This window comes from Lutjanus erythropterus, chromosome 20 (genome assembly GCF_056507025.1).
Source record: "Lutjanus erythropterus isolate fLutEry1 chromosome 20, fLutEry1.hap2, whole genome shotgun sequence".
In the NCBI taxonomy this organism is placed as follows: domain Eukaryota; kingdom Metazoa; phylum Chordata; class Actinopteri; order Lutjaniformes; family Lutjanidae; genus Lutjanus; species Lutjanus erythropterus.
Window position 1 is genome coordinate 15,543,096 of NC_139336.1, and position 18,207 is coordinate 15,561,302.

Sequence of the window (18,207 nt, forward strand, 5' to 3'; positions counted from 1 at the left end):
CTAGATGTTTACTTTCTCTCACCACCACCAGTAGCCACTCATTGTTATGAGCTGTGACTAATGTAAGTGTAATGCATGTGCGTAAACCCTTAAGTCAAATTATAGTGGCAAAGAGGTTCAGCACTTCCAGAGCAGAGAGGTGTTTATGTCTTTCTCAAGGACACCACAACAACAACGAGGGATCCTGGTTGCTAAGACACCAAACCTTTAAACTCTTCATCCTAGGATGGCCTCAGAATGTACACTTGCATTTTTTTTTCATAGTACCTTATAAGGTGATCAACTAGTTTTCTGCTGGAAACTCAATGCCAAACATAGACATGCGATGGGAAAAGGGCCGCAACCCCATATCACGTAGGGAATATGCCCATTTTTACAACAAACGCCAGTTAAAGTGGACACTGACTGGTGGTTCAAAATGTGAAAGAGTGATTCTTCAAGATTGTAAATGCAGCTGATGTGGTTTGGCTGGATGGAACAGCTCAGAGTCAGAGTATTTTTAGATAAATTAGCATCCCTTGCTTTACATAACCTTCTCTTAGACAGTGGCAAACAGGGGCACGAGGGAGTGTTAAATCCAAAAATGAAAAAAGCTGTGAAATGGCTGAGTGTCGAGACAGTCTTTTTCAGTTCTATTTCAGTGGTGATAGTCAATTTATGTCCTCCTCAGATGTCTTACAATAACTACTAAGTATAAATGACAAAAGGGTCTCTTAATTTGAAAACCATCTGTGACAAATTAATTGTATCTGTTTGCAAAGTTGCAGAAAAGTTAATTTATTCCCTGGAGTCATACAAACACATACAGCATTGTTTTTATTCTCAGTGTTCTGAGATGTTCTGTTAAGTAAAGTCTGAGAAATCTGGTGGAAAGAAATGAGAACCACGAATCTGCAAAAAAGGATTCTCCAGTCTCCAAAGAGAGTGAACTGGCCTCACAGTCACAGCCACTAAATAAGATGTCAAAATAGACCTAAGCTTTTCTACAAAGCTCACACTCACCTCTACTCCTACATAGTGTGAAAACGCCAGTGTCTTTTTCTTTTCTTTTTTTTTTTTAAATAAGGAAACAGTCACAGCAGAAGCTTTCTTTGACTGAAACTGACTGCCTCTGCCTCTTCATGTAACAAACAGATTTAATTAAAAACCATCCACTTTAACAGAAAAGAAATCCACAGCTGTTAAATTTACAGTGGACAATGATATTCCATTATAAAACTGATTGAAATAACCATTCTTGACCATTGCATGTCACAAACAATAATTAATTAAAGGGTTCCTTTAAAGTAAAATGTGTGTTTGTGAGCACCTGTGCTTTGTTTGGAAAAAATTGCAGCCAGTCTGAATCAAACAACCAACCTCAGTTAGCTAGCATGTAACCCGTTAATCACAACAACTCTATACAAACAGGAATCATCTGGGTTCTACGTGTCTGAAATACTATTCACACTAAACAACACCCACTAACATCTGGCTTTTGTCTTCTGTGGGACAGGATACAATCGGTATTTACTCTCAGGTTAAATGAATTAGCAGTAGGCACAGATATTTATCATTTCCAATTCTGATGAGCAGTGGTAGGAACATGACACTCAGGTGGGCATGTTAATTTCCCCCACTTTACGGCAGAGGCAACGAAGGCTTGTCGAAACTTAATACAACTCCAATGAGACTGAAATTGAATGTGTCACAATAAGATAAGGCAGATATCTGAAAGTTCAAATGGTGATGCAGCGGAGAAACTAAACTTAAAACCAGAGAGATTCAGTTACACGCTTCAAAAACACTGGGCACTGAACACACAGATATGAGTTGAATCTCAGCTTTCCGGCACACATTAGATAAAAGGCTAAGTCATCTTCTAGCAATGGGAAAAAGGGTCAATAGTCTATTTTTAGCAGGTTGGGCTCCTTTGGCTGAGTATAACAGATGTTACAATGTGAGGTAGGTACAAGGCATCAGAGAGAGAGAGAGAGGTGGTTGTTTTGCATTTTGTATGTTTTGCATTGTTCAGATTTCCTACTTTACCTTTAAAACTGTTGCACTGCTGGGTTAAGCTGTTGAACAAAACAAATATTACATATTTGTTAAAAAGGGACTGGAGTGACTTTATTTTCAAATTAGCAAATAATCAAATATGATGCACATGAATGAAATAAACAGAGAGAAAATATCACATATAACATTTTTTTTAGTTCACTTTACCAGTTACTTTTAACATCATGATACAATGCTACAAGTCGACATAATGACAACTGAACTCTTGAAGTTTGAAAGCACTACATCATCACTTTAATTCTCAAAGTTAAGCAGCTTTTAATGCTATAACCAACTAAAAATTACAAATGCATTGTGAGTCTGTGTCATGTCTCATTCATGGCACTTTTTCATTCTTATTTCAAGCTGCTTGGTGTCAGAATAGTTGCAAAAGAAAGTTTTATTTTACTTTATTCCTTATCAGGCTATCCAAACTGTCTCTGTAGCTGCTGCATAGATTTAGTCTTTCCTTGTCATTGAGCAGGAGTGTGATTGTGGCAGCACGCATTAATCACAGTGTCTGAAAATAACTCCCAGATAGACAGCAGATAATGTGGGCTGCAAAGACAAAAACCATCTCACACAGGAGCTGTCTGATCATTTGATTTGAACAGCTTGAAGGATTCTTTTTGTTACCTATGAGCTCAACATTATAGCCAAGTGAGAAGCCTCTGTACTAGTAAGATAGAATACTTTAACATCTACAGTAATTTACTGGCAGCAGTTAACAATTCCTTTAATACACACAACAATACACACATGACTTTTCAGGGTAGTACAGTTATATATAAAAAAACACAGACTGGGACTTTTCTCTGTATATTCATGTAATACACACAACAATACACACATGACTTTTCAGGGTAGTACAGTTATATATATATATATATTAAAAAAATACAGACTGGGACTTTTCTCTGTATATTCATGTAATACACACAACAATACACACATGACTTTTCAGGGTAGTACAGTTATTAAAAAAAACAGACTGGGACTTCTCTCTGTATATTTATGTAATACACATAACAATACACACATCACTCTTTAACAAAATACCTATCCAAGGTATTAAGGACAATCTTAGGCTTCTCTGGTTTATCTGGGTTTGAATATTTAGATTAAAGTAGTACAGAAGAGCAAGGCTGTTGTAACTGAGACACACACACACTGTGAGCAAGACCCTCTAAATATCGTATCATACACTCGCTTTGGGGACCAGGTTGTTTCTCCCTTTTAACTTAGAAAGACATGACCTATCACATAAACACATTATACTCATCGTCCGTTTCAGGCTCGCTAAATTCTGCCTCTTCGTGATTATTTGATTCTATATCAGAAGCCCCCTCGTCCTTATCCGTTGTAGACTCAATGTTTTTTTTTTGTTTTGTGTTGGGTTTTTTTGGGGTTTTTTATTTAACGTGCAAAGACAATTACAGAACAAGTCAAGACAAGTGCGTAGACAACTCAAACAGGATTAGACAATAGACCAACACAAAAATAAAGGACAAATGAGTAGAATAAAACAAATAACATAGAAACAAAGCAACAAATAACATGAGCCTAGTGGGTATATAGCAAACATACATATGTGGCAGAAAGTTATGGGTGTGTATATGAAATGTTTGTATGCGCAAAAAGAGGAAAAGAAAAAGAAAAAAAACATTAAAAGTGTGTGTGTGTGTGTGTGTGTGTGAATGTGTGTGTGTGAGTGTGTGTGTGTGTGAGAGTGTGTGTCTGTAGACTCAATGTAATCCTCCCGATCGATCTGTTCCTCATCCGAGGACTCCTGTCCAGTCGGAAGGGTGGGTTGTGTAGCTGTATCCCTTACAACCTCTCCACTTTGCACTAGGGGCTGTGGGGTTTTTAAGCCCTGAGTTTTTGAAAACGTGAGTTCTTTCCTCTTGTGTGTTCTCTCCCCTTGCTCTAATTCATTAGGAGGGTGAGTGGATTCCTGCTCATTCTCTATAGCAGAGTGACTGAGTTCAGGTGGTGTCTTCATACCTCCTGCCACCTCCACCCCTCCTGGCGCCTCAGCCCCTCCTGCGCACTCAGTTTCCGAGTCTGACGGGCTTAAGGGCGATTTTCGGTTAGGGGTTAGTGTGTTCCTACCAGACTTGGTAGATTTCTGACAGCCCTTGCGCTTCTTATCTCTGCGGTCTCTTTTACGTATCTTGCCATTGAGAGTTTCATGTTTGATGCGCTTTGGGTCCGGCTCGTCTGCTTGCGACGGTGAACGTTTACGCTTCACCTTGTCACGTACATAGGCCTTCGTAGCACACTTGCTTTCACATGCATTTCTGCTCTTACGAGCCTGTTTCCTCTGGGCAGCCTGAAAAGACAACATCACTTTGCGTCTCCAGTTGTCGGTCGAGGTGGACCCTAAGCAATCTATCAGAGCTTTGCTGAGTCTATCCTTTAGGTTGTACATCTGGAGTATGGTGACAATGGTTCGGTTGTTAATGACCCACTCGTGAAGGACGGTTCTGTTTCTACTATCCAGCAGCGTGTTATCCAATCCCAAAACAGTACAAACTGCTTCTCTCCTGAGATCATCATCAGTCAGCCAGGGTTCGCTCAGCAGCAGAGTGGACAGGTTCTTGATCCACTTTGAAATCGGAACAAAATCAGGTGTCACGATAGAGTACAGAGTTTCGTTATCGTCGACGATTGCCTCGTTGGCACCATCAGCATCATCATCGTCGTCGTCGTCGTTGCTCTTGGACTCATTGTACACAGAAGGTGATTCACTATGTGGGTCACATTGTTCTCCATCTAGCTTTAGCCCTTTCTTCATTTTGCTATGATACGTGCAGAGTTTCAAAAAGAGCACCTTGACATTTGCGCAGATCTGCACAAACTCTTTGTCTTTGATATTACGTGTATCATGCTAGACTAGCATGTTCCACATCTTCTGAGCTTTGAGTACATTTAGGGGCTGCTTGGACAAGTCTTCACACGCCTTGATCACCGTGGCATTTGCTGTCTTCAGAGCATACTTCGTCATGTTTTGGATCAGTGTAGCCCAGTCCATTTTCATCTGATCCTGGACCATAGTGATACGCTTATTCCTAACGCTTGTGTGAACGTTGTTATCTGACAAGCACAACGTCCAGAACTTGAGATACTCTTGCACCTTGTCAAGTGAGCAATAGAGCAACTCGGCCACTGCGAATGCATTTGGGATCTTACTGTCCATGAATTTGATGGCTAGTTCCACCGCCTCCACCATACAGGGGTCCATGATCATGCTCTCTATGTGCTTGGGTAAATAATTGCACCAGCTGGTCGGGTTCACGTGCTTGATGAACGCTGTCAATGCAGGATTGAGTATCTCGTGATACATCTCTGTTCCGGTGATGAAAGTTTTCCTCTCCAATTCTTTGAGTGGCTCGTTCCAACAGCTCACTAGTTGCCCGTTGCCCTTCACACAAGATTGTTTCACAGCTCTGCAGAACTTCAATGTTGTAGATACGTACAGCGTAGGAACCTGATCTTGGCCACTTGCAAGAGCAACCACTGGCACGAGGTTCATCTGCTTACCATCCACGCACTTTTCGGATCTTCTAAAGTAGATACTGCGAGGACCGTTATTTGCATAGTGGAACTCAGAGAGATCGCATATCACTTGGTCTTCGCTGAAACAATCTATGCTACCTTCACATTTCTTCTTAACATGTGTCGGTTGTCACGCAACACATTGGTTGTATCACCTCCATGTGAGAAACCAGTGCAGAACCATCGGATTTCAACAATTGGCAGGGTTGGATTTGTTAAAAGGAAGGAATGAGAGCTGTGAAGTGTGTGGGTATTTCCAATGCCATATCCCAGAAGTCGAACCTGTCACCAGTGGCTTCTTTCAGCAACACGAGACTAGCAGGTCCGGGAATAAACAGTACCTCTTGTACAAAGTACTACTTCATTTTACCGATTGTTGGAATGAGCACAGTGTAGGATCCGGTCATGGACCTGCTGCTATCATGGTAGACTAGGTTGTGCTTTTCAAAGTTTTAAATTAAAGTAAAAACTATAAGTTATATGAACCTCTTTTGAAAATACAAACATGTGAAGTCATCTGTTATCTTATTGGTATCAGCTATGTGAAGCAGGTATTTATCTCATCAGCTTTTAAAATCTATATTGTGCATCCCTACATACAGTATAACCTGTAATTTACAGACTGCTGAGGGAGATAAGGGCCAAGGTGTAGTGAGCAAAGATAAGTAATTTAATATTGCAAACGTCTGAACGAACCAAACTGAGGGGTGTACTACGAAGCAAACTCAACACAGCCAGGCTTTCTTTGCATGATCTGGATCGACAAAGTCTAAAACCGCAATCAGAGATGACGAGTATCACGATGGTGGTTATCAACTTGCTTTGTTAACCCAGGCTTTCGTCTTCTGACTCTGTGCGCGCTCACATAAAAGGGGCGTTTGTTGCGTCATTTGACTCTTCTTCCGCATGAAATGAAGCGATCGCGAGCAAAATATACATTACGGCAAAAAGCAACATTGTAGCTGCAAATAAAGCAGGAGAAAACGTTTGCTGTCAGAAAATTACTGATCGACTAAATGCGGTCTTAATGCTGCCGTTTATTCTAACACGAAAACTGCACATTAAACAATAAAACTTCATACAGCAGATTTAAACATGATGAAGTCTGTCTGACACCGAGATCACATAAGTTTTGGCCAAACAAACGTAAAATGAATGTAACTTATTTAAGATTGTCCGTGATGAATTTTCTAATCAGTGATCTGAGCGGCAATATCACCAAGATAAAACGGATAACAGTAAAAAGTATTCAAAATGTCTGTAGTTGTTTCATCGTTGTTTTAGTGTGTGGATTATATACGATGTAAATTTAAAGTGTTAATATGATCTGGAGCAAACGGGAAAAATGACTGTGCATCACCAAACGGCGATCAGCATGACAGCGCGATACATACAGTTTGTGCTGCTGTTACATTACATTATGTTACATTTTTACATTTTATGGATTCGTTCGGTGGTTTTTACGAACATACAAGTCAGCGACTTTTTATTTTTAACGCCTCCCCTCAGTTTAAAAGCTACATCGCTCATAAACAACCTTGTTAGGACAATAATTAGTTAAAGAACGGCGCTTTTTACAGGCGATTTAATCTGAAAGAGTGAGAGAAGCTCCCTGACGCTTTCATAAGGTCCAGCCCACAGGAAGTTTCGAAGAGAGAACGTCACTGTAACCATAGAAACTCAGTACAACTGACCTTCCTCTGCTGCAGTTTTCCTTGGTCGGTCGTGCACCTCCGGAAGCGAGCCGTAGATGTCGGAGCGTCTCACGGACGGAGCCCTTTTATAGCGGCACTTCAGGCAGCAGCCCGAGTCTGTTCTGTCCAACCGAGACCCCATCCAACCGAGACCCCAACCGACCGAGGTAGACATCCGCTCGAGTCTGTTCTTTCCAACCGAGGCCCCATCCAACCGAGGTAGTCCAAGGGGCTGTTTAGAGAGGACACTCAGACATCCACTCGAGCCTGGCGCTATGCAACTTCGACTGCAACTGAGCGCAGTGACTGTTAGGACCTATGTTCCAATATACACTGAGATTCCAGCGGCACTTTACAGCACTCTACAGTCAGAAATTCATGCCCTGGTTGCTTGCAATTAAAATGTTCCGTTAAATCTGTAATATGTTTACTGCAATAAAACATAATATGTCATCAAAGATCATCAGATCAGAGATTCTGTGCCAGAATAACTGTTTTCCTTGTCTGTTTCACATTAATCAGAGTTCAAATTAATGCTGAATATTCTCTGAATGAGTTAGCATCTGTTGATGAGTCATAACAAATCATTAATAATCTTGTAGAAGACAGATTAAATTAACAGTTAAATTGAACAAAATGTTAATGGAGTATTTTCAGGACAAAAGGCTGAACTTTACATCACCTGACAGAGTTATAAACAGCTGATTAACTGACAGTGGAGGACTCGTCCTCACTTGTTATTGTCAGTTGACCATGTTGTGCTCGTCCTGCAGTGTTTCATTTCGCTCCCTGAGTTTGGAGAGGAGGCAGCAGGGGGAGACAACTCGCTTAAACCACAGGTTTGTATTAAAAATGATTTCAACCTATTTAATAGACTCTCTATGTCACCAACTCAATATTTAGACTACAGTACTCATTTTTGCATGCACAATTCTTGCATATTGCTTCTTTAAAGGTGAAAATGAATAAAAACCCTGAAATGGAATTTGAACCAAAACTGTGGAACAAGTTTTCTTCCTGGGGTGAAAAAATCCTCTATCTGGAGTGAAGTCTTCTTCCCTGCACTGGAGGAATAAAGAGGAATTAGTTACTATAGTATAGTAACCTCTAGTATAATTGTATAGTAATACATACAATATATAGACAGGTTTCTTGTTTACAAACATTACAGAGTGTACATGCATTCAGGGGGCAAAACAGCTTTGATACCTGGCTAAATGATTATAGTCAACAGATATAATCAACCTATTTAGCATGGTTTCGTAAATCCTTGTTGAGTCAATGATAAAATGCTATTTCAGAGTTGGATCTGTTTCATTTCATATCAATATATGACATACAAACTTTATGTTTTGCTGACATGTCCTGTTAATTTTGCTTAATTTATCAGATTTTGCTGGTTATTGATCCTGTTTATCCAACTCATTTGTTCATAGCAGGACCATTGTTGTAACATTAGTATCAATAAGCTAATTAACTCTTAAAAATGTTGTGTATACATAAGGTTAGATGTGTCACTGCCCAGTTTGACTATATTGTATAAGTCAGACACCTTTCAGGATTACTTTATCAGATAAATTCTTTCTGAGACCATGATAAAAGGTCTCAGAGCAGACATAAGGACTGTGTTATATCACTGACACCGCTGCTTCGTCTGACTGAGAATGGGATTCCTGTCACACAATCCCAATAACACTGACAAATATACGATAATAAAAATATTTATGTATTACCAACTGCTACACCTTTTGTTGGCAGCATGTCTTGAGGGACAGTAGGAATTCACTAACATAAACCTAAACTTTACATGCAGCTCTCTCAAAATAGAGAGAGGATTGAAGAATGTTTAGAACAAAGTAAGTGGGACAATGCGGAAAGATGTTCACTTATATGAACAGGACATTTTGCGATGAATATACTGGTATATGAAATGGTAGGGTAAATACAGGTGTCACCAATGATGCCAATTAACTGTTTAGTGTATGAGAGCCTTTCCACTGAGCTAACATACACAATAGCAGCACCCTGACTCTGTTTGACCTGAATCGAACGGAATCTTATTTATTATCAGTGCTAACATCTGTTTAACCTACTATTTCATATCAATGTGGCTGCCATGAAAAACATCTATTGTGCTTGAAATAAAATGAAATATGCAATGTAACAATTTAAGCATTACCAAGTGTCAGTGTCACAAAGTTTGTCACAAAGTGTTTGAATGCATGCAATATATAAAACATCACAAGGGAAATAGAAAATTAAAAAGGCATACAGGGTTATAAATGTATATTATTACTGAATTATTATTTTTTTCTTCCAACATATAGGCTTATTAGTAAGAAATTACCGACATACTTTCTTAATTGCCCTGATATCTATGGCACCACACACACACTCAGATCCATGACACACACGTACACATGCAGGAACCATTGTCGTGGAGAGAAAAAGAGAGAGAGTAGGACTTCCGGTTTCTCCACCAATCAACTGATTCCACATGCGGACACCGAACACCGCATTCGACGCACGCGAGAGCTGCAGCGGACAAACGCGATTGGTCCCGATGAGGTCGCTGGTGATTCCGCAACACACAGGCAGAGCAGAGCGGGCGAAGGGAGCCGAGCTGCAACTTAGCCACATGTTTAAATCAGCTATTTGGACAAATTTACTCTGGAATTCTCTGTTTTAAAAAAAGGGGTACGGTATCAAAACATCCAATTGAGACTGCGATGTTAATATGAACTGTTCGTTCAAGGTCTCACAGGAAAGCTAGCGGAGTACAGCCGGCGAATTCAAGCGGAGCCAAAGGAACCCAACAGTTAGCTAGCTGTAGCCTGTTAGCTCTCCGTTAGCTCAGGAGCCGCTAACTCGTTCACTCTCGCCAGGCACCTGCACGCCGTGCTGTCCAGTGTCACAGCTAATTAACCGGTAACCGTCAACACCGTGGGCTCCCGTTCTGTTATATTTAAGTATCTTTGTTTTAAGTGCCGGGGTGACAGCAAAGGAGCTGTGACAGGTTGAGGTTAGGACCAACAGGACGAAACAAGCGGTGTCCTCAAGTGGTCGTTCACCATGGACAACGCACACACAAAGACGGTTGAAGAAGTTTACAGCTTTTTTAACGTGAATGAAAGCACAGGTCTGAGTTTAGAGCAAGTGAAGAAACAGCGGGAACGATATGGGCCAAACGGTAAGGAGATCGTTTACATCACTTTGTTCAAAAAACAAGTCGCCATGACTCTCCCGGTGTCATGTATGGCCCATGGCTCCCGATTTGTAACGGGCGACATGCCGAACATAAAGGAAGGCTGTTGACGTCAGTAACTGTATGTTGAAATACTGGAAAGCATCACTTCTGTGACTCGCTTAGTAAGCAAGAACTGTTACATCAGCAGCCCCTCTTTGTGTTTAAATTTAGCTTCACTACTGCTACAGAAATATGATAATATGTCTTATCAAGTACTGACATTTGAGTAACTGTTTGTCCTTCTCTCCTTTGTCTGCCGTTTGAATGGGGGGGATGATCTACAGAATTACCAGCTGAGGAGGGTGAGTGGATAAATGTGTATAAATTCAAATAGTCACCTATATATGTTTAGAACCTCTCATGACTTATTTTTTTCAATTATAGGGACACACTGGATTCATTTTTTAATGCAGCTCTTGTTTTCCAGGTAAATCTCTTTGGGAACTAGTGGTTGAACAATTTGAAGATTTGCTTGTGAGGATCCTTTTACTTGCTGCCTGCATATCCTTTGTAAGTATCACAAATGTTTTGATAGCTGTGCAGGTGGTTTGTTCAGTGTTCACTCAAGCAGTATGTGTCTAATAGATATGTCTATAAAATTAATTAAATGGCTCATTCTTGCACACTTAGCAGGACATAATGATAGAAATTGTCCAGTTGCTTGGAGCAAGTAAAATGCTAGGTCTGGCCAGTAAATGTAGCGATCCACTTGCCCAGTCGCGCAAGTGGTAAAAAGGAATTAAACACCTAGGAGTGACCCATCTCCCTTCCTTCTCAACTCTGTTGAGAGTTGTACAAGTGCTGTACTGATCAGGCACTTACAAAAAAATGGCAGGGTGTAAAAATGAAGTTGATGAGCTGAAGCAGAAGCCAGTATTTCACTTATCCTGGAAAAATGACCTTAGCTGGGTTTCGTTAGCTGATGTTGTCAAACTCCAACTGTGATATGCACAATTTACAGCAAGCTTGAGAGCAAGACAGATTGAACTTGCTCATCATTCATACGCAGCGCAAGTTTCCAAAAATCGTTGCTGGAGTGCCGTAACAAGAGCCGACAGCACCTCCCTTGCATGAAAGCTAAGAGGGTCACTGACAACCCTTCCTCTGGGGCCTTGTCAGTGCTTGTATGAAACGTAAACGCTGAGGCTAGTCAAATAATCACAAAATTGATTATCACAGTGTAACATCTTTCAAAAATAAACATTAGTTATTAGTTTCACTAATTACTTTGCTGTTATATAAAAACTGCTAATAAATAAAACAATTTTTATAGGGACAAGTAACCCTGACACTTGGGCACAACTAAGTGCTCTAAATCTTTTACTACGTTGTTATTATTATTGGTAATTGTAGTCTGTGAACAGATTGTGACATGTGTAAGGGGAAGAATTCAACATACAACTCAAAATAAAATAGATTTGAAGCTTGGATATGCAGGTTATTTTTGGCGTCACTGGGCAAAATTTCCATGATAACCTTTAGGCTTATTCTGATTCAAGTGGTCTGAGAGAAAACTAGACTTCTGCTCAGAGTGGGAAGTGAGCACAAGCCAAATCCTGGTAAAATGTGAAAGTGGCTGGTGAATTTGAGTATTTATCTCTCAGTGGCTGGTAGATGTTCACGTTTAAAAAAAAGTAGTATCCCTACTTGCTTGTGTGCCTCCTTTTGGCTCTGTTTTCAGGCTTCAGAAAATCTAGCCTGTGGCTTTGGACAGTCACATCTTGGTAAGATAGTTGATTGAGTTTCATTCCCAAAACAAGTATTTGACGACCTGGGAATGAGACTCTGCAATCAACCATCTTCGAATCACCAATTAAAAGACCTCCAAACCAAAGCAACTCGATATTCAACTATCTTTCTCCAGAATTGCTTCCTGCACTGTTGAGGACAGGATACTTTACTGCTAGAGTAGTGAAATCTTAAATACAAGAGCCTGTTTCATTTCTTCCAAGACAGAATATTCAGTGTTTAGGGGAAGATAAAATAGTAAAACATGGCATTCTGCCAGTTAAACATTGTCTGTGTTCATCTCCAAAACCATCTTTCTTTTCACCCTTTCAGTGATGAGTTCATTGGTCTTTTTTTTTATTTTCTCAGCACCAGCTCTGTCATCCTACAAAGTGTATATATAGTCCTTTTCTGATTGATTCAGTGCAGATCACAGCTTAGCAAGAATGCTGTTCAAAGTGGAGAAGAAAGGCGCCCAGAATCTGTCTAGTGACACAACCCAGATGACCTTTTTTTTTTCCCTTCATAATTCTGTCGTAAATTATTATGTTAGTGGCATACATGCTAATTTGTGAACAGATACTTATGGCACTTGATGATTATGTGGCATATGTTTGGAATGAGCAGCACGCTTGATGTTTGGCTGTTAAAGAGTGAAAGTGACCGAGACCTGAGAAGTCTATATGTCTCACTGGTGATTGAATTTCCTGGTGTTAACATGCCATCATACTTGAGTGATGACATTGCTCTGATGTCCAGTGTTCATGGTGCTCTAGTGAATACAACATGATGACAGTTCCATAAATGAGCAGACATAACTTGGGATGCATGTGTTCTTGGCACCAGTGAGTGGCAATCCTCAGTCTAATTTATGTGTGACACGGTGTTAGGTTAACTATCCTGAGATGCTGATTCTACTGGGATTGGCTGTTGGCCTACTGGCTCAGAATATCACCTGTCACCAAGGCATGGCGATGACAGCCAGCTAAGGTCACAAAGCTTATAAATCACCAGCTGTAATACACAGCTCACTTTCAAACACAGGCACATACATTTAGGCTATGAGGTTATAAACAAAACACTTGTTAGACATTATATTCAGTTGGTCAGGAAATGAAAGGTACAGTGTTATTGATAGACATTTAAAATTGAATTAGACATTTGATTGGCTATGATTAAATAGGTTGGAGTAGAAGATACAGAGCTGTTGGCATTTTGTTTGACACACTTAACTGCTGGCACAGATTCTAAAAGAGGAGAAAGTGGTTACTACATTCTCAGCCTCTCTGACATGACTTTCTAACACACTTGGCCCAGATTCCGCAGCACTGGCAGGAGCTGGCTTGATATTTATGAATTATTAAATGATTGTTAGATACTTAAATTCATTGAGCCAAATATGTAAAAGTCAAAGTGGGGTTTTGGCTCAACTTCAGCCATCAGCAAGGTGTGTGGAAAAAACATATGGAGGAAATCTTAAACAAACCTGATCAGAATCAGGATTGTTGTAGGTTTTCACATAGAAGAAATTTGCCCTTTCTATTTTGGCACACAATGATTAACATTGTAAAAGCAGTTAATTGGTAATCTGATATTTACTATTGTCTAACAAACGGGGTACAAAATTGGCACCAGCCAAATACAGGTAAAATATGCAAGTGTCTGGTAAACCTGCTTCACTCACCAGCCAAAAAGCAGGGCTGATATATTGATTGGCTGACAAAATGTGAACATTCACTAGCTATTTGGCAGATGGACAAAAAGTTAATTCTCCACCAGTTAGTAGAAAAATATGTATGAAAAATACCTGCACAATGGAAACGGAGCCACACTACTGTGGTTATCAAGCAAGCAGGACTGTCAATTTCTGGTGTTTTGTACAGCTAATGCCAATGGTTTCTCAGTGTCTCACAATTCAGTTGTAATTACTTGTGGTGTGTTTAATTATTGTAACTTTATTTTTCTCTTTTTTCTGTGTCTAGGTACTGGCCTGGTTTGAAGAGGGGGAAGAAACCGTTACCGCCTTTGTGGAGCCTTTTGTTATCCTGCTTATTCTCATAGCAAATGCCATTGTAGGAGTCTGGCAGGTAAGCACATTACATTGACAAATCTACCTTGGTAAGGGTTATTGAAAATTATTCTTCTTGAGACAAATGATTTTGTACTGTTATGATTACTCATAAATAGCCTTGAGTGGACACTACAGGTAGGACAAAAACAATTCACTTAAGTATCATGATTCTTTTTATTATGATTGCTTAATTGATTTTTTATATCTATGTATATAAGCATATATAACTAGCACTTAGTCTGTTAGCTCAATGTTAACGCATAATTGGAAGTCCCATTGACGAGCTACCAGAAATTAGCATAACAGTTGCAGTAATATAGCTTAATTGGTAGGAACAGTTAAATGTAGCAGTTTACTTCAAAAAGTATTTGAAGTATATATTTTAATACTGATTTTTCACTAGATTGCATGATATCACAAAAAGAAAATGTGCATCTCTGACGAGTTTTTTTTTTAATAGTTGTCATTAAATGTGTGTTGGGAATATACAAGCTCAACGGTAATCTTACTGGAAACTAATGCCATGGAAAGAAACATGAAATGGAAAGCTTATAATGAAATTTTTATCATGGAAGATAGAAATTTGAGACATAACATTCCCCATTCAGGCTATGCATACAGCACACATTCTATTGGACCCTCAGGGTAAAAACACACCAATCTTGTACACTTCTCCTTGTTTCTGTCACACTGGATGCCTGGCCTGCTCCACTTCCTTCTGACCTTATATTTTCTGGGTCTCCTTTATTACCCTGTCCTTTCAGGGAAAACCTTGCTCTTAACATGGACTGAGCAGGGAAACATTTAGTCTTAAAGAGTAAAATGAGAAAACAAAAGAAGATCTTTTACACCTGTTTGTTTATATGTGCCTGTCGAGTCCTGGCATTCCCCCAGGATTTACAGCGTCAGTTCCTTTGAGAAGCAGTATTGATTTGTCAGCATACCCCTTAATTATAGGCAGGAAGCAAGAGGCAGCAACAGTCGTGGATGGAGGCATTCATCTGGACACACAGAAAAACTAATTATCTGGGTTTTTTTTCCACTGGCACCCTTTCCAATCTAATTGAGAATGGCCTAGAAAACAGCATCATATCCTGGAGTCAGTAATAATGAATAGGTACACTGGCTCCTAATAGTGTTAGATGAATACACCCAAAAAACAGATCAGGGCCGATGTTGTCAGGCAGATCCCAACAATCAACCATTAAGTAACACATCTGTCAAGCTTATTATCCAAATTATTGATATGACATTTCTTAAGTAACCATGTGTCAACTATATGACCTGATATGTGGCTTTTATTCCTGGAATGAGGCAATGCCTACCAGCACTGTTTTTTTTTGTGTTGCGTTAAAAGTTAATGTAAAAATAGCTGAGAATTGAATACATCTCATAGATTTGTAACTATATTCTGGCTTGTTTCGACAACACAACAACTTTTCATATCCTGAATAGAATCAAGTAGGGGAACCCCTGAATCATATTCTGTGGTTAATATGTACAGATGAAAGAACTTCTCCCCAGAGGTCAGTGTTGGAGATCGATTGCTGTAGATTGGGTGTGTCTCTGCTGGCTTCCTTTGTAAAATTAAATGCTCGTTTAAGGCTCTGTTGAGGCTTGTGTAAATGGGGAGTTGTTAAGTGGCTGGTTGTTCTGGCTGGTCTTTGTTTATGCAAAGGAAGCCTCTATAAATGATGCAGAAGTGGACGAGGCTGCTTTTTGTCTTGTTCATATGTCCCTCTATGAATTGAAATTAGGATAATTTTCCCCTGAATTCAAAGTTTTTGTTGCTTCCTTTAACCTTGTAAACCCTCACCTTTACTTGCAGCCATTTTAACAGCTTCGTGTCCCTGTTGCTATCCCTTAAAAAAGACCTTAATGTCTGGGGTTGTGTGCCCTGTCTTGCCATGTCTTGTTGAGTGCTGCCTGCCTGCCAGCCAGGCTGGGAGCTGCCACTAAAACTGTCCACTCTGAGAGCAATCAGTTAGACAAGGTAACGTCAGCACTAACAGAAAAGTGCAAGTGAAGAATGATTAGGAAGGAACTGAGCAGGCAAGAAGGGAACATTTGAAGAAGTAAGACTGCCATTGTAGTCATAGCGACATTTTTGGTATCGATAAGTCCCGCTGTTAGGTAAATCTGAGATGTATTGTTTCTTATCTGAAAATAAAACTGTGAGACTAAGGTGATCAAGTGTTCTTTGCATTTTTTTCAGCCTTTCATAGCATGTCCCAGTGTTTACGTAGGTCTCGTCTACCATCTATCTCAGACCACTGGACATTTGCACATAGTTAATTTTTCATTTGTCATTTTGCTTGTGTAACAATCAGACTCTCATCTGTCCACTTTGAATAATGGTGCTCTAACTGAAACAGCACATCTGAGAAGGTGCTTTGTTTCCGGCTTCCTTATCATCCAGTTCTTGTGACATGCTTGGTGTCTGTGTGAAATTTACTTCATTTTAACCTTTTCCCACCCTCTTTCTGCTGTTCAGGAGCGAAATGCAGAAAATGCCATTGAAGCACTCAAGGAGTATGAGCCAGAGATGGGGAAGGTGTACCGGCAGGATAGGAAGAGTGTCCAGAGAATCAAGGCCAGGGACATTGTGCCTGGGGACATTGTGGAAGTGGCAGGTAAGATTAAAAGTTTTAAGCATTGTTTATGCTCTGCAAGTAATTTTGTTTCAAGATGAATAAGTTCAAACCTGAGCAGGTATGCCTGTACAAAGGTCGCTGCGTGTAAAAATGTTGTATTTCTACTGATCGTGCCATCTTCTAATACATTTTTTCAGTAATTGAAATGGATGCTCGGTATAAATAAAATTCTTTAGACGATTAAATTATTAATAAGATTTAATTGCATTTTATTAAAACTTTTGTTACACATAAACTGTACATATTCATTTATTTATTCATCACATTAATTCAAAATCATTTTTTGGTAACATCTGTAAAGTTTGTGTTTAAGTTTATTTTTTACATTTGCAAGCAGTGTGTGTGTGTGTGTGTGTGTGTGTGTGTGAGAAGGCCACTTGGTATGCTCCAAGGTGAGGAGGTTATATAACCTTAAATTCATTCACACACTGACACCCCCCACTCTGAGAGCACTTGTGCCCGTCCTTGTCCCTGTCTCTTCCACAACGTATTTTGCCAATGTGGCTGCCGGTGACACCAGAAAGCAAAATTCCACCACCACTTAAGGATGGCATTATAACTTCCTAACACTCATGACAGGTGCACTGCTTTCAGTCAAGTGGCCTTAAATTCATGGAAAGAGAGCCACCACACTGGGAAATGAGGATACATTTTGTCATAGGATGTGGAAGAACATGAGCAATGGCCTCGTCAAAGCCCAAAAAGGAACAAGCAGGGACTCAGGTGGAACCAAGTTGGTCTTGGTTTGTTTGTATACCCTGGCGGAGAATACTGAAACACATTGAGCATAAAAGCTGTAGGCATGCACTCAGATGGGATGCTGCATTCTAATAGCCTGAAACTTCATGCTTGCTTGTAAGTTGCCATGACAGAAGAAAGGGAAGTCAGTAACAAAATGAAGTCACATTCAAAAGAGTCAATATAAAGAAAAGTTTGATTTATCATGGTGTGTTGCCTAGAATCTTAGTCTTTTTGCCATTTATTTCAGTTCAAAGGAGTGAAGACAATGATAGGTTGCAAACTACAGATAATCCATATGTTGACCAAAGCATTTAGCATGGTATCATCAGTTTGTAGCAATAAGAAATTAGTTTGATTTATTCATGTTGGCTTCATGTGCGACTGAGTCTCTGCCATGCTTTTGCCAGATATTGTTGGATATAAGAGACATACAGATAACATTGGTCATTGATTCTGCAAACCTCATCAGCAGTGTAA

The 18,207-nt window shown here is 39.8% G+C and overlaps 1 protein-coding gene and 1 pseudogene across 1 annotated transcript in view; one reads left to right on the forward strand and one right to left on the reverse strand.

Moving 5' to 3' along the window:
- Nucleotides 1-1,880: 1,880 nt before the first annotated feature.
- LOC146308263 (uncharacterized) lies at nt 1,881-7,464 on the reverse strand (annotated as a pseudogene).
- Nucleotides 7,465-9,822: 2,358 nt separating this feature from the next.
- Nucleotides 9,823-18,207, forward strand: part of atp2a2b (ATPase sarcoplasmic/endoplasmic reticulum Ca2+ transporting 2b) — a 30,055-nt gene continuing 21,670 nt past the window's right edge. The window contains exons 1-5 of the mRNA XM_084746343.1: nt 9,823-10,479; nt 10,821-10,838; nt 10,964-11,046; nt 14,247-14,351; nt 16,830-16,968. Coding sequence (XP_084602469.1) covers nt 10,362-10,479; nt 10,821-10,838; nt 10,964-11,046; nt 14,247-14,351; nt 16,830-16,968 — 463 coding nt within the window. The 5' untranslated portion in view covers nt 9,823-10,361. The remainder of the gene's footprint in view (nt 10,480-10,820; nt 10,839-10,963; nt 11,047-14,246; nt 14,352-16,829; nt 16,969-18,207) is intronic.